The 23,126-nt window shown below is 36.4% G+C and overlaps 1 protein-coding gene across 1 annotated transcript; it reads left to right on the forward strand.

Moving 5' to 3' along the window:
* Positions 1 to 4,009: 4,009 nt before the first annotated feature.
* Positions 4,010 to 22,115, forward strand: LOC139127987 (multiple epidermal growth factor-like domains protein 10). Its single transcript, XM_070693847.1, has 7 exons — positions 4,010 to 4,270; positions 9,902 to 9,966; positions 12,402 to 13,203; positions 13,799 to 13,902; positions 18,373 to 18,511; positions 19,634 to 19,703; positions 19,990 to 22,115. Exons 1-7 carry the CDS (start codon positions 4,131 to 4,133, stop codon positions 20,032 to 20,034), a joined length of 1,365 nt encoding a protein of 454 aa, XP_070549948.1. The 5' UTR covers positions 4,010 to 4,130; the 3' UTR covers positions 20,035 to 22,115.
* Positions 22,116 to 23,126: the final 1,011 nt, after the last annotated feature.

A 23,126-nucleotide genomic window follows, 5' to 3' on the forward strand; every position in this document is an offset into this window, starting at 1 on the left:
GTGTACATACAGGCGGTGTTAACAAGCCGTCATTTCCAAATGCCTAACCTTTCATGGCATTTTCTCTAGTACGCAAATATCCTGGTTTAATGTATAAAGATGGTTTAAGGTAGAATTTGACTCAGGGCAGATATTTGGACCATTAAACTTGTAACTTGTAACAATTCTTTTCTGATCAACCACTTGTAGGGGATCATTTTAAAGCTCTTGGAGTAAGAAAAAATTTCACCGTCTTTGTTTTCAGTCCGAAAATCCAAAATTTTATTTTTCTCCATAAAGTTAACACAGGGATGGCGGCCATTTTGAATTTCAATTTTCGGTAAATCTTGAGTAATTTGTTTCTCTAGGACTAAAATTTGCATGGTGACTCCCTATTTCTATTCTTGATTTTTTAAAGACAACGGTTGAAAAATTCCTCGAGGAAAGTCTGAGTGTCTGCCCTTTTGGGCACACAGTCCATGTAGCAGACAATGATATGCAAATGATATGCGGTAAAGGTCTCCTCGACTATCTTTTAAAGACAACGGTTGAAAAATTCCTCAAGGAAAGTCTGCGTGAAAGTTTAGGTCTTTCACTTTTGAGGCGCATACTACTTTAAGAGGAGGGGGGTCGATCAAACAAAATGGAGTAAATATTAACTAGGGCATTTTCCTTGAGAGATAACACAGCCGAGTCTATTGAAATCAATGCAATCGCCGTGTTAGCTGGGAGTCGGGTTATTTTATATCCAAGCTACCGTGTTCGTGTGATCCAAGTTGACTCTTATGACGAGTTGACCCCGAACCATTTCGATACACCGTATTCAAAATACAACAATCAATATCGACCTTGTTCTCTCAACGACTGTTAATAATTTACAACGATCATCCATGTTTCGGATCTCGGTGTTTACTTAACTCCTCACTAACACTTGAATGGTCTATATATGAAGGAAATGACTGAACAAATATTTTATTCGACCAACTTCCCGTAAAGAGTCGAAGGGTTTGATTAAACTTCCCGAATTGCGATGTATTTCTGAGATGTGTCGACACAAAACCATGGAATCCTACTGTATGAGTAATTTTACCTTGCGTACACGTAAATCATGTCCTGAGCCCGTGATTTGCTAAAGCGTCGAAAAAAGTCAATTCCCACGTTAACGTTGTCACAAAATGTCCACACCGAATGCTACAGACAATAGTATCGGACCAACGTACCCTGCTGACGTTTCCTCCTATGTGCAAACAGTGTATTGCATGCCACTGGATAACATCTCTCGTTCGTGTGTTTTAACAGCTATTACACGAAACATACTATATTTGGTCAGCAAACAAATGATTATCGTCGGCGATTGTTATCACTAGCAAATTAAGTTGATTCTATTTAGACAGTGACTCATATATGCTGTTTTTTGTTGTTTTTACATCCTTGTTTCGATGGCACAAAGACCTTATAAATGTATTGTTTCGGTCTGAGTGATATAAACAAATATTTTTGAGTAGAAAAAAATAATTTAGCATTAAAGAAACGCGACTGTTTTGCAATTCTCTAATGTATGATTTACAATCTGATGACGTCATAAGGAATCGAAGTAGATTCTAAAAGTGATCTGAATATGACTTGATTGCTAGATTAAATTCATTCATAAGACCATAAGTGTTCATGTTCAACGATTTGGTAATCGTGGTCGGATTGACTTTATCATTTTTTAACGACTCTGAAGAACACATTTAATTTTCAATACTTAAAAAGTTTTCATCCCAATTTTCAGTAAACTGGTCCACAATCACAATTGATAACATTGGGTTCGGGACAAACCATGATGTCAAATGGGTTGATCAAAGCCTACTGATAGGATTCTACTGGAGGTACAGCTGCACTGAGCAAAGCTGAAATCGCTCGGAGAATATACTCGGAGAATATAAAACATAACAATATGAAATGTTTTGAAGGTGTATTTCACAAGAGATTTAACCCTTTCACCACCATGGTTTGTCCCAAATCAATTGTTTTCTATGGTAAAGTTGGACTTGTAAACAGGGAACTGGGGGTGAAAGGGTTAAAAGTTGGATATTGCAAACTTTCCGATTTGGACTAAGTTTGAGTCGAGAGGCAGCTAGAAAACATGGATACTTTTGACGTTCCGGATTAATTTGTAAAGAAACCCATTCTCATACGATGAGATTATTGTAATTTGAGGGAGGCCCAGATGGGGAAATTTCATCATGAAATTATCCGAATGATCGGCTTTGTTAATGCTGATCGTAAACTCCGACGAAAACAAAAAATAAACGGGAAAATCGGAAAACCAGATAACAATTTTCCATGATTTGAAAGTCCAATATCCGTAAGAGCGGCCCGAAAAAGTGAATACTTGCAAATCGGTAAGGTAGCACTTCTTGCTGATGAGACACTTTATTTTCAGATTACGATTTGAATTTCAGGTCGATTGCAAAGCTGGCCCTACAAAGGTTTATTTTTAATGAAAAAAAACACGCAGGCGGTAATCTAGTGTTTATTGAATGGATATCTCAAAACAACCCTCATAATTTCTAAAATTACCTCAATGATGTACTGAATAAGTGCTGGTTTCCAACTATGACATCATGATTGTGTCAGAATTTTACACTTGGGAATTCCCGTGTAGCTGCTCTCGGTTTTTGGACCCCCTCCCCCAACCATTGTCTGTGATGGTTTATTCATTGACTCACCGAGCAGTAACGATAGCCCCACGGTGCTTGTGTGTGGTGGGTGGACTGTAAGTGGAAATACCCCGATACGTCGTCGATGACTCGTGTTGTAACTCATATCGAAACTCGATTAAATCACTCATTGTTTTTTCGTTGGCAAAAGTACAACTATCGTCCCGCGGTGACGATCCTGCTATGTAACCGAGATATTCCAATTAGCTGTCTATGTTTTCGTGCAAGAAAATATTGCTTATTTGTCTATTTATGTGAGGCAATAGAAACTGGAACGCATTAAAGAGAAAAAATTACGATGACTTGCAGTGAATGTAGTTGCAATCGTTTGATATGATACTGTGATGATTCACACAAAGTAGAATTTATTACTATATGGGAAGTAAAGGAACTGTAAAACGATAATGGCTCTTACAATTTCTTCATTTTCGGTGCTATTTTGCTTTTCACAGAGTGAGGCAAGTGTAGATTTGTCTTAATCAAGTCTTGTCGACACAAGGCAAGTACGGTGATATTTGAACAGCAAGCTCGGCAAATACAGCACAGCTGCCATTCGTAGTTGTCCCTCGCTCTCTGCTTTAATAATTTATTACGCAGTCACAATCACTGACTAGTGCATAGTACATAGAATTTATCTTATTTCGAGACGAAGTCTGTCATTTTTTGTGCAAAATGTCTCGTTTTCAAGTCAATCTACATCCACTGTATTTCGTATTATTAATTATTATACTGAAATAAGCCACAATATTCACTCATTTCCTGCTGACGTCATTCTGGCATCCGTTGGATTATTTAAATAGCGTTTCCCAAACTATTGAAATGCAAGCTATGAAATTTGTGAAACTTTTGTTGCCCATATTTCACTCTAAGTATCCACGTCACTTGTTCTCTCTGTCTCTGCAACTTTGATTGACCATTTAAGTACAATTCTTATCCAAACTTTTGAAACGGGTTGGTGGTAACATTAAAAGAAAATCCTACGTGCATTGTTGGATGACCCACTTATTTATCTTAGGAGAACAGGACAATGCAATAAACGAATTGTTTGTTTCAGTTTTGTACCCTTGCAAGTCGTACGTTTGATACCGAGTCGACACAGCGAGCCTCGTGACATGGACAAAGCAGTGTTGTAAGGGATAGCCCAGTAGATCTTGAGAGGGTGGTCAAAACACAGATATGCACTTTTTAAAATTCGACAATCTTTTCCCATCCAGGCTACACTGCAAAGTGTAGCCTCACTTGCAATATTTGTGGCTTTGCTGATTCCTCCCATTGAACACCCAACATCCCCGGACAGGTAATGGGTTAACTCTGAATGCATGATGTCATCATGGCCTTTAACCCGGAAGAAATACACTCGCGGGGCCGACAGTGCAGAGAAGCTGATTTTCAATCGCCTCTCCCTGTAGAACGACTTCTCAAAAGTGTCCCACTCTATTTGAAAATATGAAAATGTTTCTTATTACAATAGCTCTCCTTGTCTTGACGGTATTTTGTGGCCTTTCAGATGCTCAGCCCGGCCGTGCTCTTCCAGACAGTCCACACACCTGCAAGTGGTTTCAGCCCCCAACCGGAGGTGGATCGTGGTGAGTATCTAGAACAGTGTTATATGTTGGCATTTTCATTGATATTTCAAAATTAAGGACTTTTAAAAGACACCTAGTCCACTAAAATCACTACTTAAGTTGTCTTCACAGTGGTTTATCAGATGGGCGGCCGACCTATTTTCACGGTAATCCATGAAATTAAAAATTAACCATGTTCAAGTGTAAACCATCTAATGTCTGGTCTATTGTGGCGGCCGTCGATGATGGTACTATTCGCATCCCTGATTGTTTTTTAAGCATTTTCGAGAGTAAAAACCTCACTTTACCTATTTTACCCCGATGTCTGGATATAGTAGTCAGGTGGCTTAGCAACAAAAAACAGCAAGATCGTTACACGGATGACAAAAGTGCCAAATTTGCTACAGAGGTTCACATATATGTGTAGATCAAAATTAGCTATTGCTCCAAAAATTTGGGCCACCGGAAAGGCTCGATGACGTCATAAATTCAAAATGGCCGCCATTTTATTGCTTAAAAATGGTAAAATACGGTTTATTCGGCTAGTTTTCAATATTTTTTTGAATCAACTGACATAAACATTCTCAATTATAAATAAAACATTAAATTGATGCAAATCAATTATTATGATGACGTCATAATGCCAAAATGGCCGACCAAATTCAAAATGTCTGCCGTAACATTGTCTAAAATGCTAAAGCACTGTTAATTAAGCCTGTTTCAGCATTTTATCGCCTGAACTGAAATTAAGACCCCAAATTACAGACAAAACATATAATTGATGCAAATTAATTATTTTGATGATGTCATAAAACCAAAATGGCAACCGAAAATTACAAAATAGCCTATTATGAAGTTCACTATGCTTAGTTAAATAGCCCATTTACGTGACAAACTGATAGTACAATTTGTATTAATATTCCATAAACTCAAAATAAAAGATAAATGTACCAAAACTTAGCCAAAAAGTTCAACACAAATAACAAACTCTTATGAGATTATTTATTGTTAAACAATAATCTGTGTTTGAAAAATCGAATCGATATAAAAGGAAATGAAGGCAACTTCACACACTGGCAACCTTGTTTATGATACGGTGTAGTGAGTAGATCAATGTGGTTTCGGGATAGGGAAACATGGTGAGAAACCAGTGAATCGATAGTGTTTTGACCCTCGTAATGTGACCTTGGTCCCAGAAAAAGGTTTTATGTTGGTGATTCCTCCTAGCGGCATTTCGGGCCAAAGTGAGGTCCCTTCTTCAGTCACTTGAATGGTCTTGTATTCCAACATGCTTAGTTTGATGGTAGCCATCAAAGAGAGATGCTAAGATCATTATGTTGTAGTCTGATTGTTGCGTGAATTGTTGCTCAGACCGTTCATTTGTACTCTCCTTGTGTTTGAATTTTGCTTGAAGGAGGATATCTTGTATGTTTTTCTTTCTTTTATACGTTATTATAGGTTTTCTGGAAAACCATGGCCAGCGTATAATCGTCCTTCATTATTTTCCAGTTTCTTATCACATAGTTTGATTAGGCTGGTTATGATGAGGTTGTGCTGACAAGGTTTTTGTTACATCATTACTCTTATTTTTGTTGATGAAGGATGGCTGACGTTTTGTTACATTAACTTCTTTTTGATACAAGTTATGTTTTTCTTTATGTAATCTCGTTGTTCAAGTTTTTGCGTTGAGAAATTGACCTTTTTTGTGAAGTCCATATTGTTGTTGCATGTGCGAACATATCTGAGTAATTAACCTTTAATGAAGCATTTGAAGGTTGGTGGCAGATAAATATCGTCAGATGGTTTTGTGTAGGTTTTACAGTCGAGCCATCCCTCTCGATTGCGTCTCTGGCATTTGAAGACCACAGGGTCAGGGTATGAGATTTTTTCGATAAAATGTTCAATTATGAATTCCCAAGTTGAACGTAGGGTACAGGGTGTTGCACTCGTTTATGTTATGTTCCTGAGTAAATCATGAAAATGTTACCTTTTAAACGTTTCCGTACGAATATTTGACCGGATTTGGGATTTAATATAGTTTTCTCCATTTCATGGTATGTGATATCAGCTATTTCTGGTGAGCCCATGCTGCATTCATAGATTTGTTTGTATTTTTCTCAGTTGAATTAAGATATGTTGCGTTTCAGAATAATCGACAGTAAGGCTTTCATGTACGTTGTTGGTATGTTTTTTTGCATCGTAATAGTTGGCTGGTATTAAATGTGTCAGAGTCCAACGCTACGATCGCTGCATGTATGGCTTCATTTTTGGGATATTTTTCTACATTGATAACACTTCTAATGTTACCAGAATAGAGTTAGCTCGTATTTTTATTGATTCTGACTAGTTAAAGAAGTTTTTGTGTCCCTGACATATGTAAGTCGTCTTTGCATGATTGGTTTTATGACAAAGTCTAGAAATTCCGAGATTTGATTTATTGGGCTCGAGCAGCCATTTCTATTGAGACGTTGGATGATGATTGTTCCTTCTGCTTGGGTTTGTGTATTTTGGCAGGAGATACCGTCGTGTTGTACAAATTATTCTACTTATGGGAATGGGGAAACTGTAAATCACCCCGTCAATGATCTTCTTGTCGCAGATAAACGATATCATATACAATTTCCACCGTATAGTTAAAGTCGCCAAATGTTGCCTTAATGTATGTACAGTAATAGTGTATATTTCATTTGTCGTATTCACAATTGCTATGCCTTTTCCTTTATTGATTGGTTTTATTGTGATTTATTTGTTTTCAGACAGATTGTTCAGAACAGTCTTTTCTGTTAGAGTTGGTCCTTTCTGATGTGGGTTGCGAATTGAATTTCCTCTATCGATCTAAGTTGCTTCGAGACACTTTTACAATTTTTGGTTTTCCGCTATTAGTAGTGTCGATATTGGATTTATCTTAATACAGATGTCTGATTGATGAATTGATCGTTTGTTTCTCATGATATTGCACAATCTTATGATGCGAATAGATTTGTTGATATCTGATAGGACAATTTTTCTGTATAGGCACTTTGGAATGGAATAAATTTCAAGCTTTTGCTTGATGCTTTGATTTCAACATTTGGTAAGGTTTGATTTGCAAGATTTTTGATGAATCTGAGAATCTCCTGAGTTATTGCTTTTGTTTAATCTTCGAATTTCTGTTTATGTTCTTCCTGGTGTTTTGGTTATGGTTTCCAAACAGCAAAACGATACCAAAAACGAAAGGCAAAGACGCTTTTCATAAAATTCACGAAAGCCGCAAAAAAAGCAAGGTAAGCTAGCTTCAAAAGTCAAAAAAGTCTTCTCTTTGTTCATAAACCCTGACGAAACGGTCTTTTTTAGGCCAGCACATCCTCCAAAAAGAGAACTACTGTAGCACAAAACTATGTGTTTGTCATCACACATCGAGACATAAAACAATAGAAAATTCAACAAACGAAAAAGGAAGCAAAAGACCAAAATCACAAACATAAAACCGTTTTTCGGGGGCCAAGGTCACATGACCAGGGGGTCAAGGCATGATTTATTCACCGCTTTCTCGCCATGTTTTTCATTATCATGAAATCACACTACTATTGATCTACTCACTATATCGTAACACTTTCAAAGTTAGAACCGATATGTAAAGTTGCCCTCATTTCCTTTACATTGATTCACTTTTTCAGACAGAGGCCATTGTTAAATAATCAAGAATTTCATAATAGTTTGCAACTTGTGTTGAGCTTATTGGCTAAGTTTTGGTACATTTATCATTTATTTTGAGTTTACGGATCATCAAGAGAAATTGTACATTACCTTGAAACTATTATTTTGTCACGTAAATGGACTATTGTACTAAGCATAGTGAACTTCATAATTGGCCATTTTGTAATTTTCGGTTGCCATTTTGTTTTTATGACGTCATCACATAATTACTTTGCATCAATTACATGTTTTGTCTGTAATTTGGGGTGTCAGGCACTAAAATGCTGGACACAGGCTTCATCAACAGTAATTGAACATTATCACACGATATTATGGGGGATATTTTAAATTTGGCCGGCCATTTTGGCTTTATGACGTCATCACAATAATTGATTTGCATCAATTTTATGTTGCATTTGTAATTTGGGATGTTTGTGTCAGTTTATTCAAAATAATATTGAAAACTGCCTGAATTAGCAGTATTTTACCATTTTTAAGCAATATAACGGCGGCCATTTTGAATTTATGACGTCATCGAGCCTTTCCGCTGGCCCAAATTTTTGGAGCAATAGCTAATTTTGATCTACACATGTATGCGAACCTCTGTAGCAAATTTGGCACTTTTGTCATCCGTGTAACGATATTTTTGTTAAGCCACCTGACTATAGTGGCTTTTTCCTGTGATGTCCAGACTATCTGCTAAACAGCTATTTCGTGGACCTCACCATTTATATGCACCTGTGTTTTCTCTGAATATTTGAGATACCTGTGTTCACTCTAACGATACACATGGTTTGCCAAGCTTGGTTAGCTCTTTGTCTAAGTGTCCGATCAGTGCTGGCTTTTGTCAATGACGCCATTACTACCATGTACATCCTGTACCAACTTGGGGAGGTCGTTACACACTCTCGTCAATGTCATGTATTTCGACAATAAAGCAGCGACGCTGTTCGCCGTGTTTTGAAATTCAACTTCTGAAAAACATTTTTTTGAATCCACGAAGAATAAAGTAGGCTTGAAATTGTTAATTGAAATTGAAATTGTTAATTGTTGTCCAAAAGTCTATGATCGACCTCTGTTCAAATTTGTGACACATTTTATTTGCTCTCCTAGTGTTCTGTTCAAACACTGCAAATATCGGCAACTGACGTCACGCTAACGTTAGCAGTATCGGCGTAATGAATGAGCATCAAAAGTACCATATTCCTATATTTTAATACATGCTCAAAGCTTTGTATTTTCATCATGTCATATCTTGTCAAAATGTGACTGACGTGATATTTATCATGGAAAAACTATTTCAACTCTTCACTTGAGGTAGTATGCGCCTCAAAAGCAAAGACTTCCACTTTTGCTCAAACATTCCTTGATGAAACTTTCAACGATTCTCTTACCAAATCAACCATAAAAAACAGGGGTCACAGTGCAAAGCTCGGTACTAGACAAATTACCTTAAAATATCCCGATAAAAAAATCCCGATATTTAAAATTCAATATGGCTGCTATACCTGTGTAAACTCTACGGGGGAAAATAAATTTTCGAAAAACTACGATCGCAGAAATTTTCTTACTCCAAGAGCTTTAAAAATGAGCCTCATAAGTTAAGTGGTAGACCAGAAAAGAATTATATCCGCATGTCTGTTCCCGAGGCGTGTTCTACCTTAAACTGAATACATTCATCATACATGGTTTCATTCGAAAGGCAAGCGGCGCATGAATATCTGCAAGGTTTTCGTTCCAGCTTTCCTCCAAACTGTGGGTCACGTGAATAGGTCTGCCCACACAATTTAAGACAATTGAATATATCGAGCCCCAGCAGGTGTACGTGAATATGTTAGAGTTAACGTAGTTGAATTCGTGCATGGCGTAGTCGAGATTGTTTTCTTTCGACATAATTAGGTCGTCAAAATAAATTGGCAATTACATCACGCCAAAGTACATTATATATGCTTAACAAACAGTACTCTCCATTTACAGGGCATATCGTTGTTGCGATGGTTACGTTCAAGAAGACCGAACGAACATCTCGTCACCCTGTGTTGGTAAGTTCTCTATAATCAGCCTTGGAATATCGCACTGATACAATTAACAGTAAAACGAGCGATCCTAGCCTCTGGATATTTGTCCTTTCACCTTTGAACCCAGTGAGAGAATTTTACATACTTGTCGTAACCTTACAGAGGATAAATGTTTCTATTTTTTTTAAATATAACATTATGCAGAGGATATAAAAAAATCGACATCACTGCAACCGGATGCACACAGCGTTGTAAAACATCAGGATTAGGGAGCTGTCATCATTTACGTCAGAGCAAAGTGGGTGGGGGGGGGGAGGGCATGCTTACCGTTGTTGCATCTCACTGCTTGAGTATGGTGGGTGAATTTAAATTAATGTAGATTCAGTATTTATAGACATGTAAACATCAAATGAATAAATTTATGTTTAATGTTCAGCTTTAATTAACGCCTATATCCTGACAGGCAGTATCACTTTTATAATGTCAGTATGTTAAGAAAAAAGCAAAATTGAGTATTTTCATCTAACTTGCCTGCATGTTGCCAACACGGTTTTTTTTCACAGCAATATTTCTTACCAAAGATGACAAGGAAACCCCCTCACACTTTATATTTTCAAAACGCCGAGACTCAAAAGTTTATTGTTTTAACAGTAGTTCACTCGAAGGATGAAGTTGATGTATATTTCGGGGGAAACCTCAATTTTGGTATTACTGATAAAAATTAATTTAACTCAAAACTTGACGCTATTTTCTGAAATGTAATACTTCACTTGAAAGAAAAGTATGTAGAAAAACGACTGTTTTATTTTGTATTATCTGTCCTCATTCTAAAATGGCATGGGTTGAAAGATTGCCACGCAAAATAGTAATCAAAACATGGTTAGCAAAATTAAAATACCTCCTAGTCAAAATGTAAGGACTTCATTGCCAAACAGAGAAGTCGATTTTTATGTTTGTAGCATTTAAAGAACATAATGTGAAAATTTCAAAAAAATGACCCAGCCACAGTTGAGTTTCATTTTTTGGAAATCTTGAAATTGGGAAAAGGAAGAAGCCAGGAAATCGGGTGATTTGCATATATTTGCATAAATCAATATTTCTTCATCACGTCACTTACGACTGCTTGACACGCTAAAAGGTGAAACCAACCAATAATGTAATCTTTGGTGAACAAATTCACTAACATTGAATGAATATTTGCAAAACAGTGATTATTGAGCAAAATATGCATTGTTCGGTACAGCGCCCCCTTAATCCTGCTGTTTTCAATGTTTATCTCGTCAATATATCTATCCCACGCTTTTCGCACCTTTCCCAAGGTTCTTGAACCTGGTTGGTTGAAATTGGCTGCTATGGACATATTGACCATCTCCTGCTTACTGTGTCTCGAATGTCGTTACAAACGACTTTGCTAGGTCTGCATAGTTTTCCGGTTTGATGAACGTTTGTGTTGTAATTGTAGGGTAATTTTTGAAACCAACAAATTTGTCTTGCTTTATTCGGAATCGTAACTATCCTAAAAAGGGCACCTGAGTTGGTTTCAAAATGTCGCCACCAAAACAAATATTATTTATCGAATTTTAACACCACCTACAAATAGAATGGTTTGTCCCAATCATATATGTAAGGTGTGTCGAGCTAGTAATCCTTTCACTTCTATCTGAGGATTGCAAGATGCATGAAACTTAAGTAATAGATTTCATTACTTTGTACTTGAAGTAATCTGTTTATATATATATATATATATATATATATTATATATATATATATATATATATATATATATAAACAGATTATTCAGATTATATATATATATATATATATATATATATATATATATATATATATATATCTATAATACAGAGTTTTTGACAAACTAAATATTGTGTGTTTCAGCCTGCTGTAGGGACACAGCAAGAAACTGTAGTTGATATATTGAATAGAAATATCGCAAAAATCATCAACAGTTACAGGTTCTGCCCGGTTACTAGGCGTTTAGATTTTTCGATATAAAAGTCATGAAATGTGACAGAATGGTTCTACATTCTGTCAAACTATTACAAGCAGTACAACAATTGGATGATATGAAAATGGTATTCATTTTTCATTGAATTACCTACAAAAACTTGGAATTGGGAAATGTAAAACGTAAAAGGGAATCAAAAAAATGTCCGGTCCCCCTACAGGCAGAGCAAAATTTTACATTTCCCCCCTCTACTACGGCCAAAATTTTCGATTTCTTCCACCCCAACCGTTTTTTGGTGAACGCTGCCTGAACTGATGAATTTAAATAGACGTGTTGAGTATAGTCCGCTTGACCCAAATCGGCCTTTCCTTGCACCCAAACATCTTTCACACGGAAATATTGATGTTTGCCATCATCACCAGTTTGAGTCAATATTGTGCCTTAATTCCTTATTGCATTAATTTATATGTTCTTTATTGATTAATTCATGCAGAATGTGCAGACGGCTACTTCGGTAATACATGTCTTTATCCCTGCCTATGTGAGAACAATGCAACATGCAACAAGACAGACGGTTCGTGTATTTGTCCGGATCGGTATTATGGCAAATTCTGTTCCACCGAGTGTCCCTGCAAAAACGGGGGCACTTGTAACTGGGACGGTTCAGTTATCAGGTCTTGTACGTGCCCTCCGGGTTACCATGGCGCCTTTTGTGACAAGCAGTGCAAGTGCCATGAACATGCTGTTTGTGACCAATACGACGGCTGCAAATGCAAGCCTGGTTTCTACGGCGACGACTGTACAGGAGAGTGCGCATGCCCGGAAAATTCAGAGTGTCGACGCTCAGACGGCAAGTGTATATGTAAACCTGGTTTCTACGGTAATGACTGCACAAGTCGTTGTGAGTGTTACAACGGAGCTCGCTGTGGAACTGAAGACCCGAACTCTTGTGAGTGTGCAGAAGGCTGGAAGGGCCCGCAGTGTACCGTGTGCGATACCGAGTTTGATTTAAAATCCGTGTACGGTATCGATTTGAATTACTGCCAAGTAAAATGTTCCCACTGCATTAATGGTGACAAGTGTATGAAACGAGATAAAAACTGTAATTGTGCGGCCGGATGGAAGGGTGACAAATGTGATCAGAAATGCCCGTCTGGTTTCCATGGATACAACTGCACCAATGTATGTGATTGCAATAAAAATGAAACATGCAATCACGTGACTGGTGCGTGTTCCTGTCCCCCTGGTCAAAGATGCCCCGACGATAAACCTGAAACTTGCCAGTGTCCTGAAACGTAAGTACACTCTATTAAAATGGAAAATTCATTGAACATTAACTTGCTATATTAACATACTAAACATGATTGATACTCAGTTGACAAATATTTTAATGGAAATAGTAAAGTTGTGTTGAGTATGATACATAAATATTAACATTGTGCAAAATTTGATATAATTAAAATACGAAGACACCAATATGCTCATGAACATATGTCTCTATGCTCTAATACATACATACATACATACATACATACATACATACATACATACATACATACATACATACATACATACATACATACATACATACATACATACATACATACATACATACATACATACGTACGTGCATAGACCTAGCTACATACCTACCCACCTATCCACATACATACACACACACACACACACACACATAGACACATTCTTTACATACACACACATTCAGGGAAACAGGGAATGACATACAAGAAAACGGATAGACAGAAGCATTCGAATATAAATGAATTTTTCTTAAGATCTTGCCGAGACAATTGGTGAGGTGCAAAAGTAAATCGGACACACATAAATCAGATAATTTTTAAGACAAGTGTTGCCGTTGTTCGTCCGCAGATGCCCTGATAAATGCTTACGTAACAGCACCACTGGTACATGTCACTGTGTCGCCACTGCCAAAGTGTGTTCAGGACCGAGCTGTGATGTCGCTTCTACTGGAGGTGATTATAAAAATATGTAATTACATTGTTACCCCGAATCGCCGTTTCTATACTAAAACGTGTTTGGATTATCTTTAAATTTGTGTGCAAAATTAAGCTTATCCATATTATTGTTATTATTATGTTAGTGCTCGTAAAGAGGCGAAAAACTGAGTCAAGTAAAATGAAAAAGCGCAAACGGAAGACCCTGCTTTGAGGAAGTGAAAAAGATTAATTTGCTTTTTAGGGTATTTTCGTTCCGGATATTTTAATGTATTTGGTAGGGAGCATAATGAGGTAATGCTTAGAACCTGTGCCATCAACACTTCCTATGTATGTAATGCCTCTTTTATTGTAGACAGTTTCTAAAATCTTGATTTTATCAGTAACGCTGTATCTTTTTATTTTGCAAGATCGTAAAAAGGGAAGAAATAAAAGAAAATTTGCTCGCCACCTCTTTGGCTTGCCACAAAATATCAGAGAAGCAATATATTTCTCTTAGCTCTTAGTCAGACCTTAGTACAGGCTATCGAAGGGATTGACTGCGCATGTCTTATAATTTATGTCTACAAATACATATTTCATCCAAACATGCAATTAGCAGTCAGATTTAGAAAGGCCTGGTTTATCGAAGTCTATTTTATGCTTTCGATTCAAGTATCTTGCAATGCACACATTTCAACGATGAGGGCGTGTGTTTTAAAGCGCCATTAGCTGTAACTTTGGTCATTTTTAGCTCCCATAGCCATATGTATATATGGCAATGGAAGCTATTCTTATAGGCTAGGGAAATGTCTGTATGTATGTATGTCTGTATGTCTGTATGTCTGTACGTCTGTATGTCTGTATGTCTGTATGTCTGTATGTCTGTCCGTCAACATCAAAAACTCCAAAACCGCTGTACATTTCATCTTGATATTTGGTGTGTACATGGATGATGGGCTGTAGATGAGATTTTGTTCAAATGAAGTTGTCATTGCCAAAAATATGCAAATTAAGTGAAAAAATGTAAAAACAGTCAAAATTGAAAAAACTCAATAACCACAGAGCAGATTACATGAAAATTAGCATGTAAGTACTTTGGGCTGACATGAAATGATTGTGCGCATCTTGGGTCAGTATCTTGGACTTGCTATTTTTCATGAATTTTTTTGTAATTTTTCTCCCATTTTTGGTCAAAAATCTCCTGCTCTGAAACCACAAGTCCGATTGATTTGAAACTTGGTATGGAAGTGCATAGGAGTGACCTTTCCCAAATGTGGGCAAATCGTGGTGAAATTTGCATATTTTTAGTTTACACGTCCATAGACTCCCATGTATAAGGCAGATCTCCATAGACTCCCATGTATAGGCCACGAAAAATAAAAATTTAGTTTCTCATCGTATTCATATTGCAAAAAGGATGCAGTGACACAATTTTTAGTCCCCACGGATGAAGTCCAGTGAGCTTATAGATTGGGTCATGTCCGTCTGTTCGTCCATCCGTGAGTCCATCCGTTCACTCAGATATCTCGGATATTTTGACAAAATGTCATGTGACCTTGATGACCTTTGATCTCAAATATACATATTTGTCCATAACTCAGTAACCACAAGTGCTACCACCCTTCATATATGGTATGATGGGACAGCTTATGACGCCACATATTGTACCTCATTAATTATGCACATATCTAATTTTGAGCGAGCCAATAGAGCTAGAGGTCTGATTTTTGGTATATAGGGATAACTTAGCAATACAATTTTTTTGACAAAATGTCATGTGACCTCGGTGACCTTTGACCTCAAATATACATATTTGTCGATAACTCAGTAACCACAAGTGCTACAGCCTTCATGTATGGTATGATGGGACACCTTATGACGCCACATATTGTACCTCATTAATTATGTGCATATCTAATTTTGAGCGAGCCAATAGAGCTAGAGGTCTGATTTTTGGTATATAGGGATAACTTAGCAAAACAATTTTTTTGACAAAATGTCACGTGACCTCGGTGACCTTTGACCTCAAATGTACATATTTGTCCATAACTCAGTAACCACAAGTGCTACAGCCTTCATGTATGGTATGATGGGACACCTTATGACGCCACATATTGTACCTCATTACTTATGCACATATCTAATTTTGAGCGAGCCATAGAGCTAGAGGTCTGATTTTTGGTATATAGGATAACTTAGCAATACAATTTTTTTGACAAAATGTCACGTGACCTCGGTGACCTTTGACCTCAAATATACATATTTGTCCATAACTCAGTAACCACAAGTGCTACTCCCTTCATGTATGGTATGATGGGACAGCTTATGACGCCACATATTGTACCTCATTAATTATGCACATATCTAATTTTGAGCGAGCCAATAGAGCTAGAGGTCTGATTTTTGGTATATAGGGATAACTTAGCAAAACAATTTTTTTGACAAAATGTCACGTGACCTCGGTGACCTTTGACCTCAAATATACATATTTTTCCATAACTCGGTAACCACAAGTGCTACACCCTTCATGTTTGGCATGATTGGACACCTCATGACGCCACATACTGTACCTCAATAATTATGTGCATATCTCATTCTGAGCGAGCCAATAGAGCTGGATGTCTGATTTTTGGTATATAGGGATAACTATAGGAGAGAAATTTTTTGACCAAATGTCATGTGATCTCGATGACCTTTTACCTAAAATATATGTTTATGTCAATAAATAAGTAACCACAAGTGCTATGTCCTTTGTATTTAGTAGGATGGGAGACCTTATGACAACACACGCTTTACCTCATTAATTATGTACACATCTAATTCTGGGCAAGCGAATAGAGCTAGAGATCTTATTTTTTGGCATATAGGGATTAATTAGCAATATAATTTTTTTTTTCAAAATGTCATGTGACCTCGATGACCTTTGACCTTGATTATACATATATATGCATATTTCAGTAACCACAAGTTCTATACCCTGCAATTTTGATAGGATATTAGACCTTAAGATGTCACATCTTGTACCTCATTTATAATGCGCATATGTATTTCTTGGCTGGCCAATACTGCTAGAGGTCTGATCTTTTTTCCCGATTTAGAACCATAACTTAGACATGCCTCATGTGTTTCAAATTGGGAACAACGACATAGACCTATGTGCCCATAGATCTCAACATATACACTCCAGTGATACTTCTTAATGACCACATTTTCCTGCCCCATCAAGACTAATACTCCTATTACAAGTGGGGACTATGTCATTGTAAATGACTTGTTGAGTTAATGGTTGTATCACAGTATTCGATATATCTAATTCTGTATTTTTTCCATTTTATATTCTGAATAATTACATTAACATATTTCACTGTCTCCAGTACATTTCATTTAAGTATTTTCACTTCATGCACTTTATCCCTTTCACACATGTTCAAATATCTGACCAGAGAACAAACACTAAATAGTCCAGGATGGGAGCTACAGTGTCATTGACGCTATTTTTAAAATTTTGTTTGTTCTGTGTGTCATCTGCAGTTTCTGGTTTGAATTCCTTAACCATGGAGAAATTCCTAATATTTAGCTCATAAATATACCCTTTAACAGTGAAAAGATACATGCCTTATTCAAAAATTCCCTCTGTGACTCTGTCGGTTCGTTTCACCAAAGAGCGAAGCTATTTTTGTTGTCCGCCGGTTCAGAGAGCGAAGTTACTCGCTTGCATTGTTAATGATTGTCTAACTCCTTCCAATGGGTATTTCTTGAGTTCAACTGGCAGCGGAGTTAAACGTTGCCATCATTCAAGGCATGATTTTGTGTATAGGTGCTTAAAGGGACCTTAGCTGTAACTTTCGATAATAAGACAATCGACACGTTGGCATTTGAACAATAACAATGCAGATTATACTCATATAGGGTATATTTATGAGCTAAATATTAGGAATTTCTCCATGGTTGAGGGATTCACACCAGAAACTGCAGATGATACACAGAACAAACACAATTTAAAAAATGACCAGAGTTACAGTTGATGGATCTTTAACATACCATCGACCCTTCAAGAGTACCCAACGAATGCTTAGTTGTTGTTGCTTTTATTATTATTATTATTATTATTATTATTATTATTGTTGTTGTTGTTGTTGTTGTTGTTGTTGTTATTTGCCAGCCAACAGTGTCCTTCGAATTTTTTGGTTGCACATCTAACAAATGTTGGCTTCATGTTGCTTTGCATTAGCTTTGGGAATGAGTTTTCAGACGCCAGCTGAGTTGATGCCTAAGTCTATTAGGTTTCTCTCAGCGACATATGTTACCTTATGACCATGCGCAATAGCTGTGATAACATATTTGAATTCGACTCAAGTTATTCTTTAGGTACATTTACTGGCTTGTCATTGCAGTTGAGTTTAGCAGAGTTCGGAAGAAATGAAAGTTTCAACAATTTAATGACAAAAAAGACTGATCTCTCTCTCTCTCTCTCTCTCTCTCTCTCTCTCTCCCTCTCTCTCTCAGTCACACCGAAATCATCCGAGGTAGGATCCGATAACACAAACATGACCGTCACCATCGTAATCGTTGTGGTTGTTCTCGTTGTTGTAGTATTGATTATTGCGATTGTGCTCTACGTGAGGTCAAGACGAAATCAACCAAGGTAAATGAAAAAAAGTTGTATGCATTATATGAATATATATATATATATATATATATATATATATATATATATATATATATATATCGAAGTATATAGATGTTCTCGTGGGAAATTACAGTTCTCGATGCTAAAGAAGAGTGTTATCATCAAGTACAAAGTAATAATATATGTTACTTAAGTTTCATGTATCCTGCAATCATCTGACAGAAGTAGGATGCAGGATGCATGAAACTTAAGTAACAGATATTATTACTTTGTACTTGAAGTAATTTTGTGTAAATTTATATATATATATATATATATATATATATATATATATATATATATATATATATATATTTAAAACTATCTACTGTTGATTGACCAATCAGAGTGCTCAATTCAGGGTGTTTTATTTACTCATAAAGCCTTGGTCACCAAATTCCAGAAACGAATGACAGCGCCGTAGTAAAGTACTGTCCAATCAAAAGTGAACATGTCATATTCTGTAGACATCTGGTACATTTTAATATTCAAATTTGGTAACACAGCGGAACCAGCTGCAACGCAAAATCTGCTGTGCCCTAGGGCATTTATATAATGTGCCCTAGGGCATTTATAGGATGTTCCATTACATTGGAAGGCTATTTCACAAATAAAAGTTTTAATTCATATCCTAAACATGTTACATTGACAAGGGACGGTCGACGTAAACACATTGAAAACGAAAATATATCAGTTAGGGGCGATAGTTTTTAAGTCGGATAAAACCCTCGTACTCGGGCTCTTCTGGTATATAAAGTCCAACCCTACGATAAAATGTCTCGGCCTGCGGCCTCGACATTTTATCGTTGGGTTGGACTTTATATACCAGGAGAGCCCTCGTACTCGGGCTTTATCCTATACATATTGTGTAATTTCTGACATTTTCCTAAATGGAGACAACTTGGTTTAACAGAACATAAAACATAAACGTCAAATATCACTGTACAGATTTTTTTATTTACTTTTTACTTTTTAACTTAGATGAGAATGTAGTGCAGAGTCATAATTACGTCATGTGAAATAAAAACATTTATAATAGGTCATTGCATATAAATAAATTTGAAGACTTACGTTTTTCATTTTGAACATTACACGCAGGCGTGCAGATTATAAGTATGCCAAACAAGATATGAAGTTGAAAAATTACAGGAAAATTCCAACAGTAACAGTAAGTACAATAAGTATATTCAGTTAACTGCACATAGATAGCACATGAATAGTAAAATAATGCCATCGAAATAAGTGATGTTATGAATTAATATGCAGATCAAGAAGTCATGGTGAATATTGCTTTTACACATTTAGGAAAATGTTTACATGGGTGTTGTAATCATCATTTTCACCTATGATCACATTTATATGTAGATGTCAATTTCTAATAGAAGAAAAGAAATAAATATTTTAATGTTTGAAGTTACATGTTGATGAACAAGTAAATTTCTTATTTCTTTCAGCGAGTGTCTGATAAGAAGATATGCAATTATAGCTGTGGTGTTTGAAGAAGGGATTTTTTTTACAGTAGCATGTTTGTATACCGTCGTATAAAAATAATCAGTCGGCATGTGTGTTGTCTCTGGTAACTAACTTAATGTTTTATGTCAGTATGTGTGTACACTGTCTGATAAGCGGAAACGCTTAAAGATGCTAACATAGTTTGTGAGTGACGGTAGTGAGACGGTTCATGTCTACATACACCGAGGAGAAACAGTGGCTGGTACGAATGATTAGAAAGTTGTAACCATCATGGAATGGGATGACAACTCGGTTGTAAGATTATGAACTACGTGATCGTCCTTTGTCTCATTGTCGGAAGCGAGTTTTGAGAGAGTTTGAGAGAGTTCGAGAGTTCGAGAGTTTAAGAGAGAGGGTTTCACAGAGTTTGAGAGTTCGAGAGTTTGAGAGAGAGGGCTTGAGAAAGTTTGAGAGTTTGAGAGAGTAGGGGCTTGGAGAGTGAGTGAAAAGGGAGAGAGGCAGGGAGAAAGCGGGAGAGAGGGGAGAGAGAGAAGGAGAAAGAGAGAGGGGAGTGCGGCGCGAGGGCGAGGGAGGGACAGAGGGAGAGACTATATGTGTAAGTACGTATGTGGTGGTATGACTTATCATTATAAGACTAAAATATCTCCTTATGTTCACTTTTAAGAAGTAATTACGATAATTCGACTTAATTATTTTTACCTTAGTGCTGGTCACTTATTAATAGAAGTAAAACTTCATGTATTATCAGATTATGTACCGAAATTTAAAGCACATTGCTGCATGGTTGGTGTTTCACTTCACGTTTTGTTGAGATCCTGTTTCACACATTATTGTAAGTAAACTTTAACCTATGACAATCAACATTTCATATACCCATGCCCATATCACTCCTTCCTGATGATATTTACCGTAATATATGAGCCGCGATATTTCACGGCAAACGTCGAGATAAGCAAGATAAAAAAACTTTGTCAGTTTTGGAGTGTTCCCGAACAACAATAAACAAAGTGAAAAAACAAAATGGCTGCCGCGCTCAGACTGCGATGCGATGTTGCCTACACACAAAATTGAAGGGCTTTTAGGAACAAGTATATTTCGGGTAGTTAAGTACGGGAATACAAAGTTGAATCTTGCGATGTTATCCCCTGGTTATTAAATTAAAGTTCTAGCAAATATTCTACCGTTCGCACGGCACGGTCTACCTTCGAACAGGTAGTGAACCAGTTGCGTGGCAACTATCAGCGTAAACAGACGAAATGGCCGCCCTGCTCCGCACGAGCGCCATCGGAATCGGGAGAGATTAAATCAGAGGAAAGTTTTTTGATCGGTAGCGATTGTAACTAATAATATACCGAATCATAAAAAGTTGAAACGACTATTTTTGAGTCTTTTCTTATGGTGTTCATTGCGATATGGAGGATTTGTCGCGCGTGGTGTAGACTTCAGTGAAAACGTCGTAAGCTTATGGGCCTAGTTTATGAATGAAGACTGTTTGCACAAATATTCATTATTTATGCGCAAGGCGACATAAATGTAAATCCCCTAAATTTAAGATTATCCCGGTAATTTGCAAAGATTAGGTCATGGGTATATTATAAATCGGATATTTCGCAATATCGGCAATTCCTGCATTCTATTGGCATTCGAGTAACTTGTCACGTTGGTGCGTCAGACACTCGACATCGTGTCGTGTATGACGCAGCACAAATGACACTCATGCTGATACGACCGAGGAACAAGCGATATTGGGTGATAACCTCTAAATTTCACTTGTTCAGGGCCACTCAACATGAAACGTCATCTTATGTTTAACAGGAGGTAAGCATAGTAAGAGTTTACTATGTTTTTATGCAAGTACTTTCTACGACTTTTCAAGATTGCATTTTTGTACTTTTGGTAATATTGAACCTTCAGTTGTTTTATTTAGTGTGCAGATGCCCTATAAAATTGTCGATATCGTCTTATTTTCAATGTAAAAACTCACAAATAATCAGTATGATTGTTATATCGAAATGATTGTAGATGAATGTTTTATTTGCTGTTTTGTACGTTCAAGAGATTATTTTCCTCCTTTTAGGGATAATAAACCCTTTGCTATGAATCGATATCTGAAGAGATTGTTTTAATATTTTTTGCTAGCATGTAGAGCTGTTATGCTAAGCGTGAAGATTATAGTAAGTTGAAACTAACAAAGGTGTATTTCGTGAGTTTGTCTCACAATTGGATAGATGTACACCGAGATTGTCTGAGTATTGATTGATGTAAAGTTTATCAGATGCTGTTTATCTTGTGGAATTATTTTGGAATTGAAATATCTTGAAATGTATGTTTAATGATAGTCGTAATCTTACCAAATTATAATTATAAAGGAAACGTTTTATTGTATTCCCTGCTCTTTCTATACATCTAAAAACGAAATAGTTAAAATTAATGCAATCATTTTACACTATTTCCCCGTTCTATTATTTTACCTCAGTTTGGAACGATTACAGGTATTCCAAACTCCATTTTATGTAAAGCACGATGTTTTGTTGATATATATATATATATATATATATATATATATATATATATATATATATATATATATCACGATGTTTTGTTCATATATATATATATATATATATATATATATATATATATATATATATATATATATATATATATATATAATCAGTTCATACAGCTAAAACATACTTCAGAAAATTGATAGATTTTTAATCATCTCCTAGGTCAAATGTAACCTTAATATTTAAATCAGGTTATTAATTTGCATACATTTTATTTTTTGTGTAACTGGTTTCAAGGGCGCAAATCAACGATTTATCTGTTGATCGTTAATGAGTGAAGCGAAATTCTGAATCAATTAAATACTCTTGAAATAAATGTTTTACGTCAAAGTAAAGTACATACCTTCCGTGTTGTTTCATTTCGTGTGTGCCTGTGCCCTCCCTTCCTTCTTCCTCCTCTCAACGTAAATATTTATCGCAACAATATCCATTATAATTTTTGATCGGTCGGACTTAAGTTGCGATGGACAAATGCAATGGCTTCTCGTGTCCCATAAGCCGTGGACGGAGATTTGACAAAACCAGTCCTGCAACTTTAACTTTTTTTA

This window comes from Ptychodera flava, unplaced genomic scaffold, assembly GCF_041260155.1.
Source record: "Ptychodera flava strain L36383 unplaced genomic scaffold, AS_Pfla_20210202 Scaffold_41__1_contigs__length_1339820_pilon, whole genome shotgun sequence".
Lineage (NCBI taxonomy): Eukaryota > Metazoa > Hemichordata > Enteropneusta > Ptychoderidae > Ptychodera > Ptychodera flava.

Coding starts and splice junctions, on each gene's coding strand:
- LOC139127987 (XM_070693847.1), top strand. CDS start 4,131: ATGAAAATGTTTCTTATTACAATAGCTCTCCTTGTCTTGACGGTATTT. Junction 4,271..9,901: donor CCAACCGGAGGTGGATCGTG/GTGAGTATCTAG, acceptor CTCCATTTACAG/GGCATATCGTTGTTGCGATG. Junction 19,704..19,989: donor GGAAAATTCCAACAGTAACA/GTAAGTACAATA, acceptor TATTTCTTTCAG/CGAGTGTCTGATAAGAAGAT.